The sequence below is a fragment of the Agrilus planipennis genome, unplaced genomic scaffold, assembly GCF_000699045.2.
Source record: "Agrilus planipennis isolate EAB-ADULT unplaced genomic scaffold, Apla_2.0 scaffold36, whole genome shotgun sequence".
Classification (NCBI taxonomy): domain Eukaryota; kingdom Metazoa; phylum Arthropoda; class Insecta; order Coleoptera; family Buprestidae; genus Agrilus; species Agrilus planipennis.
In genome coordinates, this window is record NW_020438956.1 from 764,920 (window position 1) to 778,967 (window position 14,048).

Here is a 14,048-nt window from a genome sequence, read left to right on the forward strand (position 1 = left end):
TGTAGCAGTTTTGTAGTTCAAATCTTATTTTTCCGTATTTGACTTTTTATTGTTGTGCTTATCTATGGTTGTTGTGGTTATTTTATGTTTACATTGTATTGAGTGTCAATAAAGAAACGGTTTATAATTTTCTCGGATATTTATACCTATAAAAACATACAGAATTGATCTTACAGAAGGCTTTAAGGACAATTTAAAGTCTGTACCAATGTAATGAAAAAACAATGAAGTTAGTGTGTAGTGTTTGTGTGGGAAATAGATTACTTCCAGTTTTAGCTGTTAATACCAAAAGAAGACATGTGAAATCAACAATTGCTCTCTGTAAAACTCCTAATTCATCAAATTTTTGCATTCTGCTGTTTTCCGGCCAAAATAAAACTGGTACAAAGTATGCCATACGAGATAATATTATTCAAGTTCTAACACGTTTTCTGAATGAAGGAAAGGTCACAATTAAGTTTAAAGAGCCACAGCATGATTTGTATATTCAAGCAGATAGTATTCAGTTAAAAAGTTTTCTTCACCTTTTAAAGTTAATCATTCAAAATAAAATGGATGAAACAGACTTGAAAGTATCCAGTGTTGGTGTAACACCAGTAAATCTAAAGAATCATGCACCAAAAACATTAACAATTACCAAAGCATCAGAATACCCAGTTAAGGGTTTACCAAGAACTTTAGAAGAACTGCATATAAATGATATTAATAAATGTTCATTGAACCGAGGTATATGGCAATTAGCCAAACTTAAAATTCTTGATTTAAGTCACAATTGCATTGAGTTTTTACCACCTGAAGTAAAGAACATGCCATCACTTTCTGAGTTAAATTTATCTCACAATGAACTTGGAACATCTTCATTAAGACAATGGAATTGGATAGGGGGGCATCTATCCAAAAATTTGAAACTGTTAAATTTGAGTAATAATAAACTTCGTTATTTACCACTACATATTAGTAAACTATATTCGTTAATAATTTTGAATGTTGATAATAATGAACTAAAGGAACTACCATCAGGAATTGGATGTCTACAGAATTTAAAAACTCTTACAGCATCAAATAATTTACTGACATATCTACCAGGAAGTATGAAAAATCTACAAATTCGTGATTTAGACTTATCAAATAATCAGTTTGTTGTGGAACATTTGAACAATCCAATTAATATTAGTGTTAAGCATCTTCCTATGTCTTCTTTAAAAGAGTTGTCAGCTCAAAAGTTTCTTGCTCTCAAAGTACCTTATGCTTCTGACATGTTGCCATTAACTCTTTGTGATTACCTAGATTTAGCAAAATTTTGTATTTGTGGTAATGCTTGCTTTAATACTTATATTAGACAAAATATTTTATTACGGTTAAATTCTATAGCTGAAAAAGTTAGCATATCACTTAATGGTATAACTACTGTTCCAATAGAGTGCTGGTTTTGTTCTTTAAAATGTAGTAACAGTATAAAACTTCGACGTCAAAGAAGCTGTATCATCTGATAGGACGCATTCGACTTCAGTTAGTACACAGGGGGAAAGTAAACTGTTTTCTTGCTTTTTTTTTTATTATATCAGCATCTAACACTCCTGAAAGAAGACAGTTTATTTTCTCCACTTAAATAAAATACAAAGAAAACATTTGATTGTTCTAATAAATAGTTTTGGTACTCAATGTTTTTATTGAACAAATTTGCTTATACAGGTTGACTATTTTTCGAAGGATTTCGTGGGTTTTTCGTGGAGAGAGTGAAATGTGGATTACTCTATAATTTTTGGTACTTTCCAATAATAACAAAGATGTAAGGGTTACATTACAATTAGAGAAAAATATTTGCATGTAGGTTGAGAATTGTTTGGAAAATTCCTGAGGTCATCAAAAACATTTTTGCCTAACTCTCTAACTTTATTCCCACGAGAAATCTGTGAATACAATCGGAAAATAACATTTAAAATAATTTTATAAATTAATAGAAAATTACTGACTGAAGTTGATACTTTTTTTTATAAAATAGTAATAATAACGTTTTCTTATTTAAAGCACCTTCAGTGGATATGTTATTTAAAACGTTTATACACGCAGCATATTCATTTTTAATGTCTCTTAAACTGCCACATGTGTCATATATAATGAATGTTTTAAAATAATTCTTTTATAATAAGTATTATATGTTTTTATTAAATTTTAAGCTTATTTCAACATAGAAAATTATAAGGTATACTTTTGAAATGCAATTAAAAAAATTAAACTTGCATGGACTTTTAACTTCACAGTAGAAATTATAGCATATATTAAAAAAATGCAATCTAATAATATTATAATTAATATATTTGACCAAAAAGCTAAAACATTTACAATACATCTATTATTAATAAAGCGAGCGTATAAAAAGGCTATATAAAATTCACGTGCCTTTATAAAATTCAATTGCAATCGCATGGATCTTTCTCATAAACAACTTCTAAATGAGTTGTTAATGGAGTTCTATCAGTTTCCATATATAAAATATAACGTAAATTGTAGTTTGCGTCGAGGCAATACTGTCTTACCAATTTGCAAACTTTTGGCCCTGGCTTAAACGACATCGTTAATACACCGCTAGTTTCAAATCTTACTGTCTGCTTGCAGACTGTCCCTTCTTCTAAAGTAACAACACCAAAGTTATGTGCAACTAAAAAGGCCACATTCGGTGTTTTTGGATTAATTCGTAAAAACCCAGACTCCAAATGAATTGGTAATAACGTTTCTGGATTCCAACTTACTGCTTCGTAGTTAAGCATCGGTTGACCTATCGTTTTAAATGTAAGTTTATCACAAAAAGTGAAATCTTTATAAGTTGGATACATTCCCTTTGCTGAAATCGATTTCCAGCTCCCCAAAAGCCATCTTAATGGGAGAACAAACTCGCTCATTGGACCGGGCTGCATTATTGAAAGCAGTTTAGTTTTAATTGCTAGTCTGAATAGTTGTTTGTCAATTCAATGTAAAGCTAATGACATTTATAACTTTTCAGTATATTTATACTGCTAGTACAATGTTTTTCCCCGATTTCAGGGAGGAATGCGCAATGTTTCCAACCTGGTAAAAAATCGCATTTATTCCTTATTAGTAAAGGATTTTAATATCATCGCCGGAGCCAAAGGAATAGGTAAATGCAATTTCTTACCCGGGAATCACATCGTATTTTCTCGAGGGGTATGGTAAAATACGCACCCAGAGGAGAAAGTAGGTACGACATTATCTCCTCAGTATGAATTGATATTGCCATTCGAGCTGAAAGCGAGGGCAACAATTCCTGTACTTTTGTACTTTTTCCTTGGTGTGTAACATGGTGCGTGATATAATGCTGTTCTTAGTTTTATCATCAACTTTTATAGAAATATAAGTTTTCTTCGTGTTACATTTACAGTTGTATTTATTCAATTTCTACTATTTTGTCTCTTTCACGACTAAAAGCTCACCTTGCATTTATTTAAAATATTATTTTTCTTTTAAATATTGCTAAAGAATTTCACTTTATAAATAAGTAGTTACGCCACTGCTTATGTATTTAAGAATGAATTATTTGTTTCTATGACTTATTTGGTGATAACTTTATCTATGATGATAACCATAGACAGACATAGAAGATAAATTATTTTGTTGTGCGTATAGAATTGTTCGATTGAGTGCGTATTGTCAGCTTATTATTTAAATAAAGAAACTTTTAACGATTTTATGATCTGCATATAAAACAATATTGAATTTATTACAAAGTTAGCACAATAAATGAGGAGGTTATTTGGTGTATTTAGTGTAATAATAATAATAGCTCTCTAATAGTAAAAGTCTAATATAGCTGCGGATTAGACCTTTACACTATAATGAAAGGGATTTCTTTATACTTTCGTGATACTGACGAAAAGATTGTTGATTTTTTACCGGGAGCTTATGTAATTGGTCGCGGCAATCGTTTAAAGGTGTGTTATGTGTTTACTTTCTGTGCTGATTTTCTAAATTTCAATAGTTACCTATTCTTAAAGATATTTTTTTCAGTGTAATGATAAAAGAATTTCCCATAGCCATGCTCTGTTAAATGTTACACCGGATAAGATATTACTCAAATCTACTCATGTGAATCCTTGTTTTTTCAAACCTACGGGAGGTTTAAACTTAATGATTTTAAAACAAAATGAATCAGTTGAAGTGAAAGATGGTGACACATTTGGTTTATTACCTGATCAGTTTTGGTACACAGTTAAATTTTGTGATATAGATATGAAGCCATATACTAAAGTAGAGGCTGTAAGTTTGTCATTTTACTATTAGTTTGGGTACTATCAAATACGTTTACTTCAGGAAGAAACAGAAAGGACAAGTGATACAGATGATAGTAATTATTCAAAATGTCGAACTAACTCAGGAAGCACATTAGTTGAAAATGTCCATCAGAGTGATGAGCAGATGTTTAAAACAGAAAGAAGAAAGAGAGAAATTGTAGAAAGTAATGTTGAAAGCAGTAAAAAACTAAAAACATCAGATGTTAGAGAAAATGAAGAAACACAAGCTAGTGTCTGTTTCAAAAATGTTAAATTGCCTGAAACTAATGTATCAAATTGTGATGAAAGTCAAATTAGTGGCGTAACAGCAGCTGTTAAACAGGAAGAACAGACTAATGATGAACTCTGTAAAACTGATCTCAACCAAGAATCTACAAATGAAAGATTAGTTTCAACAGAAAATACAAATGCAGAAGATGATAATCAACCATCATCTTCAACAACCATTGAGAATGTAATATCAAAAGAAAAGAAGAATATAAGAGATAGATGTTGGTATGGTGCAAGTTGTTATAGGTTTGATTATTTTAACTTTAAAATAAAATAGATCTAACTGTTAAAGAGAATGCATTTTTAGGAAAAATCCCAATCACAAAAAAGATCTGTGTCATCCAGGTGATTCTGATTATGAATCAGATGAAAATGATGATCGTCCAATGTGCTCTTTTGGAATAAGTTGTTATCGTCGAAATAAAACGCACAGACAGCAATTTAGACATCCCAAGACACAAGGTATTCCTAAGCGACCTATGCAAAATAATCCTTCAATTTTTCAATTTCATAATTGCAACTTTTATGGCCCTTCCTTTCCATTTTCGTAATTTTACATATTTTCCAGAAATTGCATACACTTCATGTAATAATAATTTATTACATACATATGCTATACTTATTTAATCAGTAAAGTTTAAAAAATATCAGTAAGAGTTATTCGTTGTAATTTGTCAATGTTTGCTATAAAACTGTGCATAAACATTACTAGCTTGTTACTCTTGGTGCTTGTGTGTAAAGGTTGCATGAGGTGCATCTGATTTTTAAATAAAGATGTTTTGTTTAAATTTTTTTAGTTTTATACATTAAATCATTAATTTCCCATGTTAGTTCAGTAGTTTTTATACTGTTCTTTCTCAATTTAATAAAATGTTTAAGATTTTTAAAGTGTGTATTGTTGACATAGTGTACCTCATATCCTTTTAATGAATACATCATAAACAATAAAGGTCCTTGTTTCATAATGTAATAAAAATTAGTCTGAAAACTGGTAAAAAGTAGAATGAATGAAACTAAACCGTTTACTAGAAAAGACATGAATATTAATGGAATGAAAAATTTGTGATATACATTTGTCTTAAATTTAAAAAGTACCTTGAATTTTAGTTGCATTCTTTTAATTTTTTAGCGATTTTCAGAACATTTTTTTTGCGTTATGTACTTTCATTCTCTTTTAATTAAACGTAATACAGTAGAAGTTTTATTAACTATTCGAATAATAAAAATAATGTGGAGGGTTGGGAAATATTTAAAGTGAGAAGTATTTTGGAAGGAGATGAAAGAAGCTACGTTTTTTACTGTCTTTTATTCATTACATAATTACATTATCAAAGGGCATACAACACTGACCCTCAGCAATATAGTCTAAGAACTGTGACTTCGTGTCTTGAAACGAAAATATTTTGTAGTAAAATTGAAAGACAAAAAGCATAGAAAGAAAACTACGACCGCAACAAATGATAATGATTCTGCCGAAGAAGATTATGACTACGACGATCCGTTTATAAATGACGACAGTTCTGATGACTATGTGGCAGATGATGATGATTCTGATAGTGAATGGAATTTAGAAGACGAGGACTTTGAAGAAGAAGATGCAAAAAGACTTGTAAAAGAGGCAAAACGATTTACAAAGGGAACCAAATAAGTTTTAAGAACATTACTGCAAGTGAGATGCTCAAAAGGAAACCAGTAACAAATGCAACAATATTACAAATTTTAAATTTTATTAATACTTATTTTATTGTATTAGTATACAAAAAAGTGTTGAGCATTTGAATAATTAACTTAGATATTTAAAAAAAATCTTATTCGTTTTCATATAAAATAAGATACTTTTATTAATAAATTTTCGATTTTTGAACAAGCATTTTTTTTTGATAAAAGTTATCTTGTTTTACGACTTCATTGGATTCTCCCAAACAGTGTTTATTCTTCTCGAGAATTTCGGAACTTCTATTGTTAACTAGGCAAACATGCGTCACTCAGGGTAAGATTTATTATCTTTTGTAACTTTAGTATAAATATTGCTGGCCATCAATCGGTCTTTACCTTCGCCCATACTCAAGAGCCTTCGGGAATCAATGTATTGATTATCACACACATGCTTTGATTTATAATTAATAATCCATATACGGAGTTTTGTATTAAAAAAACAAAAATATAAGGGGGTAAATGATACTAAGAAAAAGTGAGTTCATTAGTGTTTTTATTTATATACATTTATGTATATGCTGTTTATAATATTAACCAAAAATGTCAATTTTTCGGCGTATAAATTGTCGTGTTTTCAAACTTTTTGTTACAAATTAAAAAAGCAAAAGCGAGCTTAATTATAAATAGAATTTGATTAAATCACACCCGATTTAGTTTTGCGTATAGTTTGTTCTTAGCATAAAATTTCGCACAAAAAATTGAAATGTATCTAACAGTAAGTATCTCTTGGCAGATCGTTTGGCAAATTGATAGTATGTAATATAATCTATTTATATTCGTGTATATTGTAAGAATTTCGGTGTCGATGACATTTTTAGTAGCTTCCTCCAGATTTCGTTGAGGCTGATGATTTGGATGGGGCTTTTGGCTTTGGTTTATTAAACTCATATGTGGCACATTTGGGTATATGACGTTCAGCAGCCGCTTGATTAAATCTTCTACCGCAATGAGGGCACTGTACATAATCTGGGTTGTATGAAGGTGGTGGTGGGGGTAAATCCGATAGTTTACCACCTTTTGCCAGGTGCGCCTGGGTTACTTTTGCTGCCCGGATGGTGGCTATGAATTCTTCGTGTCTTTTACGCCAATTCGCTTCCGGTAGTATCTTGTTTGCACCCTAAAAGATATATATATAAATCAATTAGAGCCACAAGATTACATTCATTACAAACAAAAATAAAAGATCCCGCGATCCATTTTAAATATACGCTTTCCGTTTAATCAATTATTTATTAATTCCCAACTGGAAGGGTTGAGTATTATAAGTTTGACTTCCTTTTTGTTGGTTCTTGCATCAAGGTACCTATTTAAATAGATAAGGTATGTTAATTCCAGAATGACTGGACCTGTTTTGCTACATCTTGCTCTTTTGAAAGTAGCGTATAATATTGGATCAGCCATTTCCAAAATCCCCAACTTTATGTAATTACAATTTCGAAGAAATATTGGTCACTTACTATTAGAATCATTGAGTTTTAGCTCATACACTTTTCGTGATGCAGTTTACTAAATTTTACTTTACACTCAAATTCTTACCTTTCCCGGTTTTTTTTTACGAACGAATTGCTCCAGTTCAGTTCCTTGAACCCTGTGTTTTGTTGAGTCATAAGTTTTACGTTGTTTTTTACCGGCCCTCGCACAGATTTCTTCATGAAGTTGTAACCTATCAACGACGAAACGTCTTCCACAATATTTACACTGTTCAAGATCATCCCTCACAACTGCGGATGGCGGTTGTCTTGGTTTAGCTGACGGCCTTGCGGTTGAGGGTGCTTTGTTATTATTTGCCGACTGCAAAATAATTTCCTATCAAAACCAAGTTAAAGGTAGACAAGTATTTTATTATAGAATACCACACCGATATTTCGTTTTTTGGTATCCTAGAAAGCTTTTCCAGGATAAGTACACTGCAAATTATGTATTACATTACAGAATACGCTCTGAAAGTCTTATACGAAAAGACTAAACGACGGCGTTGTTTTCTGTAACAGTACAAATACCTACCTTCTTTACTCTCAATCTATTTTTTCTGATTCCAATTGATTGAGAAATAAAATATCACAGTCAAATATAGGACAAAATGTTGAGTTGAAGTATTTCCTTAAGTTATTTGCTTCGAAAGGTCATATACAAATATCGAGAGTTCGAATTAAAAAGTTTTATTTATCAAAATAACGGATAAATTCCAATAATATTGCTGATAATTAATCGAAAAATCCGCTAAGTAGTTCCAGAAATTAGATGCCTCCTACCTTACTTAAATAAATAAAAAAAACATATTTCACCTACTCTTAATAGAATGGATATAGATTAAGATCAGCCCTTTTCTGTTTTCTTTGCAAAGAGTAGGTAAAGAAAGTAAATGAAGAAATAATAGATTCATTTGTTATAATCAGTGCAACGTTTAATAAGTGGACTTGAGCCAGTATAGAAAGAAAAGTCTGTAATAGAACTATTTTACTATTAGATCTACTTTCTTTAACTTATAGAATAGAGATGTTTACAACAAACTAAAAATAAATCTTTCTTTGCTATTTTGTGTGTTTTATAAATTGTATGAAAAATGGTATAAACGAAATCTACTTCTAGTTGAGTGCAAAAATTCTTTAAAAAATAAATATTTCGTCTTCCTTGGCATTCGTTACCTTTTAAGTGTCATAAATAATTGTTTGATATCTAGTTTGTATTTGCGTTGGTCTTATTACTCGAGTTAGTAGGAAGCATGTCAATTAATTTAATTCGTCTTGTTGTTTCTTCATATTTGGACAATAAATAGCTATATCTATAGAGAAAAAACTATTTTACCTTCACCTTAGGTTGAGACATACTGGTTGCGCTTGTCTTATTACTTCCTGACGGTGAAACTGTTGGTGAAGTTAGAGTATTAGAGGTGAGATTTCGATTCGAGTTGCTGTGTGATGATAGTTGCTTGACGGGGGTGGTTGTTCCTGATAAGGACCGAAGAGTGGTTGGATTTTGATTAAAAGAACTTCCACCCGGTGATTTTTGTATCCTTGTCTGTGTTGTCCTAACGATAGGCTATAACATTCAATTTCGTATTACTTATTTTACACCCATAAAACTGTTTAAATGATCCGAATTGTCAAAATATTTCGATAAACGTCAAGTTTTAATACCTTGTCGAATTGTACTTTTTTTGTGAAAACGTCAACTACTGAGGGATCCTGTAAGAATTTGTATATTTCTGCGTAGTGACTATTTATCATTAAAGATTCATAATTGCTGCGTTTGACACTTAAAATTTTGGGTTTTTTTTTTGAAGGGCGATTTTCTGATTCTTGAACTAATTAACCTGATTTTAAGTTTGACCGTGGATAACATGATCTTCTGTTTCTTTTCGCTATGCATTCGATTACTAGATAGGCATTAGAACGTTATCAATAAATAATAATTTATTTGATCGAGTGCATGTCGAACTCCTCGCAATAAGTGTTTGATGCCTAATAATGTACAGAAAAATATAAATTGGAGTGTTACACTTTTTATTATAAGGCTCTAACAATCTTTTTGATTTATTCAGTCATTTTCCGAGAGTTATAATAAGTCGAAACAATTATTAGTCTTTAACTAAAAAATGCAAAACTTCCAATTGTGTTTTTCTTTACATTATTAAAATTACTTTGTGATTACTCTATCGCGGAAATAATCAACATTTTTAATGTATCAATATATTATATCAGTCATGAATTGTTTATTTTCTAAAAACTACTACATACAAAGCAGGAAGGTAGCAAAGAAAAAAGGACTTTATTTAATAATCCTGGGCTTAAAAAGAACATAAAGGTGAATTTCATCAAAATTCAAACGGTCAAAAAGAAGTTTAAAACTTAGATTTACATAATAAGAGTAGAAAAATGTAACATATCTTCCCACAAATTTACACCTCTCCACCAGAAAGGTTGTTCTCCTTTGTCTTTTAATCGAGGCGACGAATTTTCCATTAACGAATCATACCCAATGCAGAAGTCATCCTTTTCTGCCGCGTACTGTACATTTACTCTTTAAGCTTAAGACTGTTTTCACACGAGCTACATTTTGTACCGCTTCCGTTGCGCTACAGTAGCGCGACAGTTGCTAGTTCGTATGTATAAAGAGCGATTTTTTGCAGCGCTTCGATATTGTAGCCGATATAATAACGTATCTGTTTCAAATGCAAAGAAAGTTATTAAATTGAAGTCGCAGAAGAAAATCGAAGGGGGGTTACTTTATTAGCGCTTCTGATAAATTAAAAAAAAAAAGGATATAAAGAATCGGAAATATTAGGTCGATCGTTACAACAGTAATCGATTGATAAAGGATTTCTATACATCTTTCTAAGATTTATGTCGAAATAAAAAGTTTTTCAGTTATCTCTTCTTTTCATGCTTTTCTTTACATAGTCTACACGCAGCTATTCCAAATGCAGTCCGTGTTTTCAATTTTGGTTATGAAATTCTCAACGTCGACATTGTCCATCCATCATTGGTCTGTCACACTAAGTACTAACAATGCGCCAATGTGGAAACGTTAATTTAAGTAAATGTATTTCTTAGTGAATCATCAAATAGATCTCCTGCTGTTGGATGCAATTTTATTATGTTATCTTATTTCAAAGATCAAAGGGTCCACACATTTTCAAAATATACTTACATAACCCTTGACCGATCCTTGATGTCCTTTACATAAAATCGTGGTTACCTTTAACTTTATTAGAAAAGTAACGAATAAGTTTGCCAGTTCATCTCTTTAAGAAAGTTGATACCATTACGAATTCCTAATTTTAATACGGCAGATTTTACGTTATATTTTTAGGGAAAGTAATAAAAAGTATTTGGTAAAAAAGTTCAATATTATTTCTTAATTCTGATTATGTTAGGAGAAAATTGTTTAAAAAATTTCATCTCGCAGAGAAGGTATATGAAAACCGTTAAGGTCTAAAAGAAACAAAATGCTTGTTGGAGGAACCTTGTACTTCACATTTGGCTTAATGCCAAGAAACCACTTTCTTGGTAATTTAATCAAGTAGAAGTATAGTGTACCACCTGACAAGGTTGCAGTCGCTCGTGTATTATCGATACCAGACAACGTTGATTAGAATTTGATTTTAAAATCGATAGTGATGCAGCGCAGATAGATTAATGTAGCGAATGTAATTTCATTAATGATTACGAATTAATCACATTTACCTATGTAACAAACACGATCACGATTCTTAGAATATCCTCTATATCTTGGAATTTTAACATTGCAGGGGTTTAGGTATTACGACAGGTAGAAGAATTCATTAAGTCATTCAAATCTATTTTATTTACTGCGTCTATCTGAGCACAAACTAACCGAATTTATAATTTATTTTTGATGGCTAATTTACCAATATAATTAGTAGAAACCCATTAAATTGGCTAAATTTACAATCGCCGTTTAGATACACGAAAAAAGAACCCTTATAGCATTTACAAGAATTCTTGTACCAAGTTTGTCATGTTAACTGTACTTTTGTAAAATTTACGAATACGACCATGTAAATTTTACAATTTTAGTTTTATATAACTACTTTTGTAAATCTTACAATGTGACAGTGTTCGAAATGCTCTAGGAATTGAATAAATTCGCAAATATTTTATAAATTAGAAGTTCTTACTTACGAATTATGAAATACCTAATACAAAATCCAGCCAAAGTTCATTGTAAACAACTTTTACTCTAACAAACACTTTTCATACAGCATAACGTCTTTCATGTTTTTCATACAGCATTTTTTCTCACATCTGAAGTGATTTCAATGGATTCTGTTCGCAATTTTCAGTTTTTTTTAGACTTCCGATATCGACTTACTTTAAAATTGTATTCTTACCTTTGATTCTTTTTTTGGAGCTACAGGGTCTGGTTTATGAATTGCGATCCCGTTCTTTTCGAAATGATTCATTTCATTTCCTTTCGAATAAATATCTCCTTTATCGTCATACAAGTCAAGTCTAACGTTCGGAAGCTCTTGATTTTCCAAACCATCGCCTATTTGAATACTGTTCATTCTACTTGCCAAACTTTTATCGATCGAATTGTTATTTTCGACGTAACTGAAGCAGAAAACACAATCTGAGTGATGCAAATACTCCAGCTTTTTTCCTTCATTTGAAATGAAGCACGCTAAAGCAAAGGATTTTATATTAAATAACTTCATAGGAGATAAAGTTTGCATGAATTGTTCCAAATAATTCTATGCTCCATTAAGGTGACGCGTTCTTACTGTTTTTTTTTTCGTAAATGTCCAATTACATTGTATTGTCATTGTTATATCGGATACATAAGAATTGCTCCCTTTTTACAATTTCTGTTTGTCGTCCTCGAAACTCTGAACAATCTTGTATAGAATTTTGTAGATATGTCAAGTTAATCTAACTCCCTCCTCAATTTCCGAAATCAAATTTGTAGAACTAACAGAGTCTTGTGAGAATGCCTAACCTTCACATCCAATACAATTTGATAATATGGAAATGTTTGACCATAAACTTAATTTTATTTTCAAAGTAGAAAAAGGAGACTGTGGTAAATAATAATTAATTAAAAAATTAAAAAGAAGACACCCCTAATTACCACAAAAATTTTTGGAGCAGACACGTGTTTCGCCCACTTCATACGTGGGCATTATTAACGCGAGATAATTTTATTTTCAGTTTAAATTTTACTGTCATTGCCAAATATTTTAAAATTCAGGGTGTAATTTATTGATGCTTTGTTTGCTTGAATTTTTACTAATGAGATTTTTTAATACCTATATCTAATTTAATTTAATTTGTTTGAATAGTCTTTTTTTATAGAACTTACTTTGAACTCAATTACAATGACGAAACTTTTCATAGAAATGTTAACTATTCAACCGATCATAATCAAATTTTGTACACACATTGTCAGGGCTACAGAAAATGACATAGGGTACATTTTATCCATATAAGAAAAACTGTTCCCGAGGGATAGAAAAATTAGTTTTATGTGACTGTCGATAATCTTTGACGCTTATTTAGGACCTAGTCAATTTATACAAATTCAATTAGATTCATTTCCCTTGCATGGCTTAGACAGCTCAGATATCTAGATGCAAATTTATACAACTACAATTTATGCATTTAAATTAGGTAACGCTTTTAATTAACAACGATTCCAATAACGTCTGTTCTTGTTTTTAAGAAAGTTTATATAATTATGAATTTACAGCATTATCCGCAACATTAATTAATATGATGAATTCGACTTATAGCACGTGTAACAATCAAATTTGATTTGCTGTGGTTTTTTAGTCTTTAAAGCATTTTTCACAAGTATAATATAATAACTGTTTTAAAAGCCTTTTGTAATATTGAACCATCTTCGCCGCGAAAAGCAACTTTTCTTTTAATAAAGACATGTATAGGTACATGTACTGTACAAATTTTGAAATCGATTGTCAATTAACCAGGCCTTACTATCAATCTAATCTTTGATGACGAATAACTCGCATTTACCCCAGAAAAACGTTACCACATTGAAATTTCGAGATATTTTAATCTCAAAACCTAACAAGCTAGGTTAGCATAACATGAATTTTGTGGTTATAATATTTCAATAAGAATTATATTAATTCAGGGATAAAAGATAAGTCGGAAGTCACTACTTATTTTGTTCATTGTAACATTATGTAGGTATTAGTGCAGGATCATCAAGCCTTACTCTATCCTTTTTCGGTATTTATTGTACAAGGGACGGAATGAAACTTATGTA

General features: G+C 30.8%; 4 protein-coding genes across 9 annotated transcripts in view; 2 read left to right on the forward strand and 2 right to left on the reverse strand.

Annotated features, from left to right (window-relative positions):
• Nucleotides 1–65: 65 nt before the first annotated feature.
• LOC108733996 (leucine-rich repeat protein 1) lies at nt 66–2,166 on the forward strand. Its single transcript, XM_018465372.1, has one exon. The coding sequence runs from the start codon at nt 225–227 to the stop codon at nt 1,488–1,490; it is 1,266 nt and encodes a 421-aa protein (XP_018320874.1). The 5' UTR covers nt 66–224; the 3' UTR covers nt 1,491–2,166.
• A 205-nt stretch (nt 2,167–2,371) lies between these two features.
• LOC108733983 (THAP domain-containing protein 4-like) lies at nt 2,372–3,012 on the reverse strand. Its single transcript, XM_018465351.1, has one exon. It carries the CDS (start codon nt 2,913–2,915, stop codon nt 2,412–2,414), a length of 504 nt encoding a protein of 167 aa, XP_018320853.1. The 5' UTR covers nt 2,916–3,012; the 3' UTR covers nt 2,372–2,411.
• A 593-nt stretch (nt 3,013–3,605) lies between these two features.
• LOC108733990 (aprataxin and PNK-like factor) lies at nt 3,606–6,361 on the forward strand. The gene is made up of 5 exons (XM_018465366.2): nt 3,606–3,947; nt 4,024–4,272; nt 4,327–4,823; nt 4,885–5,039; nt 5,987–6,361. The coding sequence occupies exons 1-5, from the start codon at nt 3,852–3,854 to the stop codon at nt 6,223–6,225; spliced, it is 1,236 nt and encodes a 411-aa protein (XP_018320868.1). The 5' UTR covers nt 3,606–3,851; the 3' UTR covers nt 6,226–6,361.
• Nucleotides 6,362–6,769: 408 nt separating this feature from the next.
• LOC108733989 (zinc finger C2HC domain-containing protein 1C) overlaps nt 6,770–14,048 on the reverse strand; it is a 39,628-nt gene continuing 32,349 nt past the window's right edge. For 4 of the 6 annotated variants that reach the window (XM_018465362.1, XM_018465363.1, XM_018465359.1 and 1 more), the window contains 4 exons: nt 12,148–12,370; nt 9,099–9,332; nt 7,830–8,084; nt 6,770–7,410 (listed from right to left, as the gene is read on the reverse strand). In XM_018465362.1, the coding sequence (XP_018320864.1) occupies nt 7,108–7,410; nt 7,830–8,084; nt 9,099–9,332; nt 12,148–12,370 (1,015 nt within the window). In that variant the 3' untranslated portion in view covers nt 6,770–7,107. The remainder of the gene's footprint in view (nt 7,411–7,829; nt 8,085–9,098; nt 9,333–12,147; nt 12,371–14,048) is intronic. The other 2 variants (XM_018465360.2, XM_018465364.2) reach the window with 2 other exon arrangements.

Bases quoted from the DNA above. Each gene is read 5' to 3' on its own strand.
- LOC108733990 (XM_018465366.2), top strand. From the start codon at position 3,852: ATGAAAGGGATTTCTTTATACTTTCGTGATACTGACGAAAAGATTGTT. The intron at 3,948-4,023 runs GTGTGTTATGTG...TATTTTTTTCAG, and splicing joins GTCGCGGCAATCGTTTAAAG to TGTAATGATAAAAGAATTTC. The intron at 5,040-5,986 runs GTATTCCTAAGC...AATATTTTGTAG, and splicing joins TAGACATCCCAAGACACAAG to TAAAATTGAAAGACAAAAAG.
- LOC108733983 (XM_018465351.1), bottom strand. From the start codon at position 2,915: ATGCAGCCCGGTCCAATGAGCGAGTTTGTTCTCCCATTAAGATGGCTT.
- LOC108733996 (XM_018465372.1), top strand. From the start codon at position 225: ATGAAGTTAGTGTGTAGTGTTTGTGTGGGAAATAGATTACTTCCAGTT.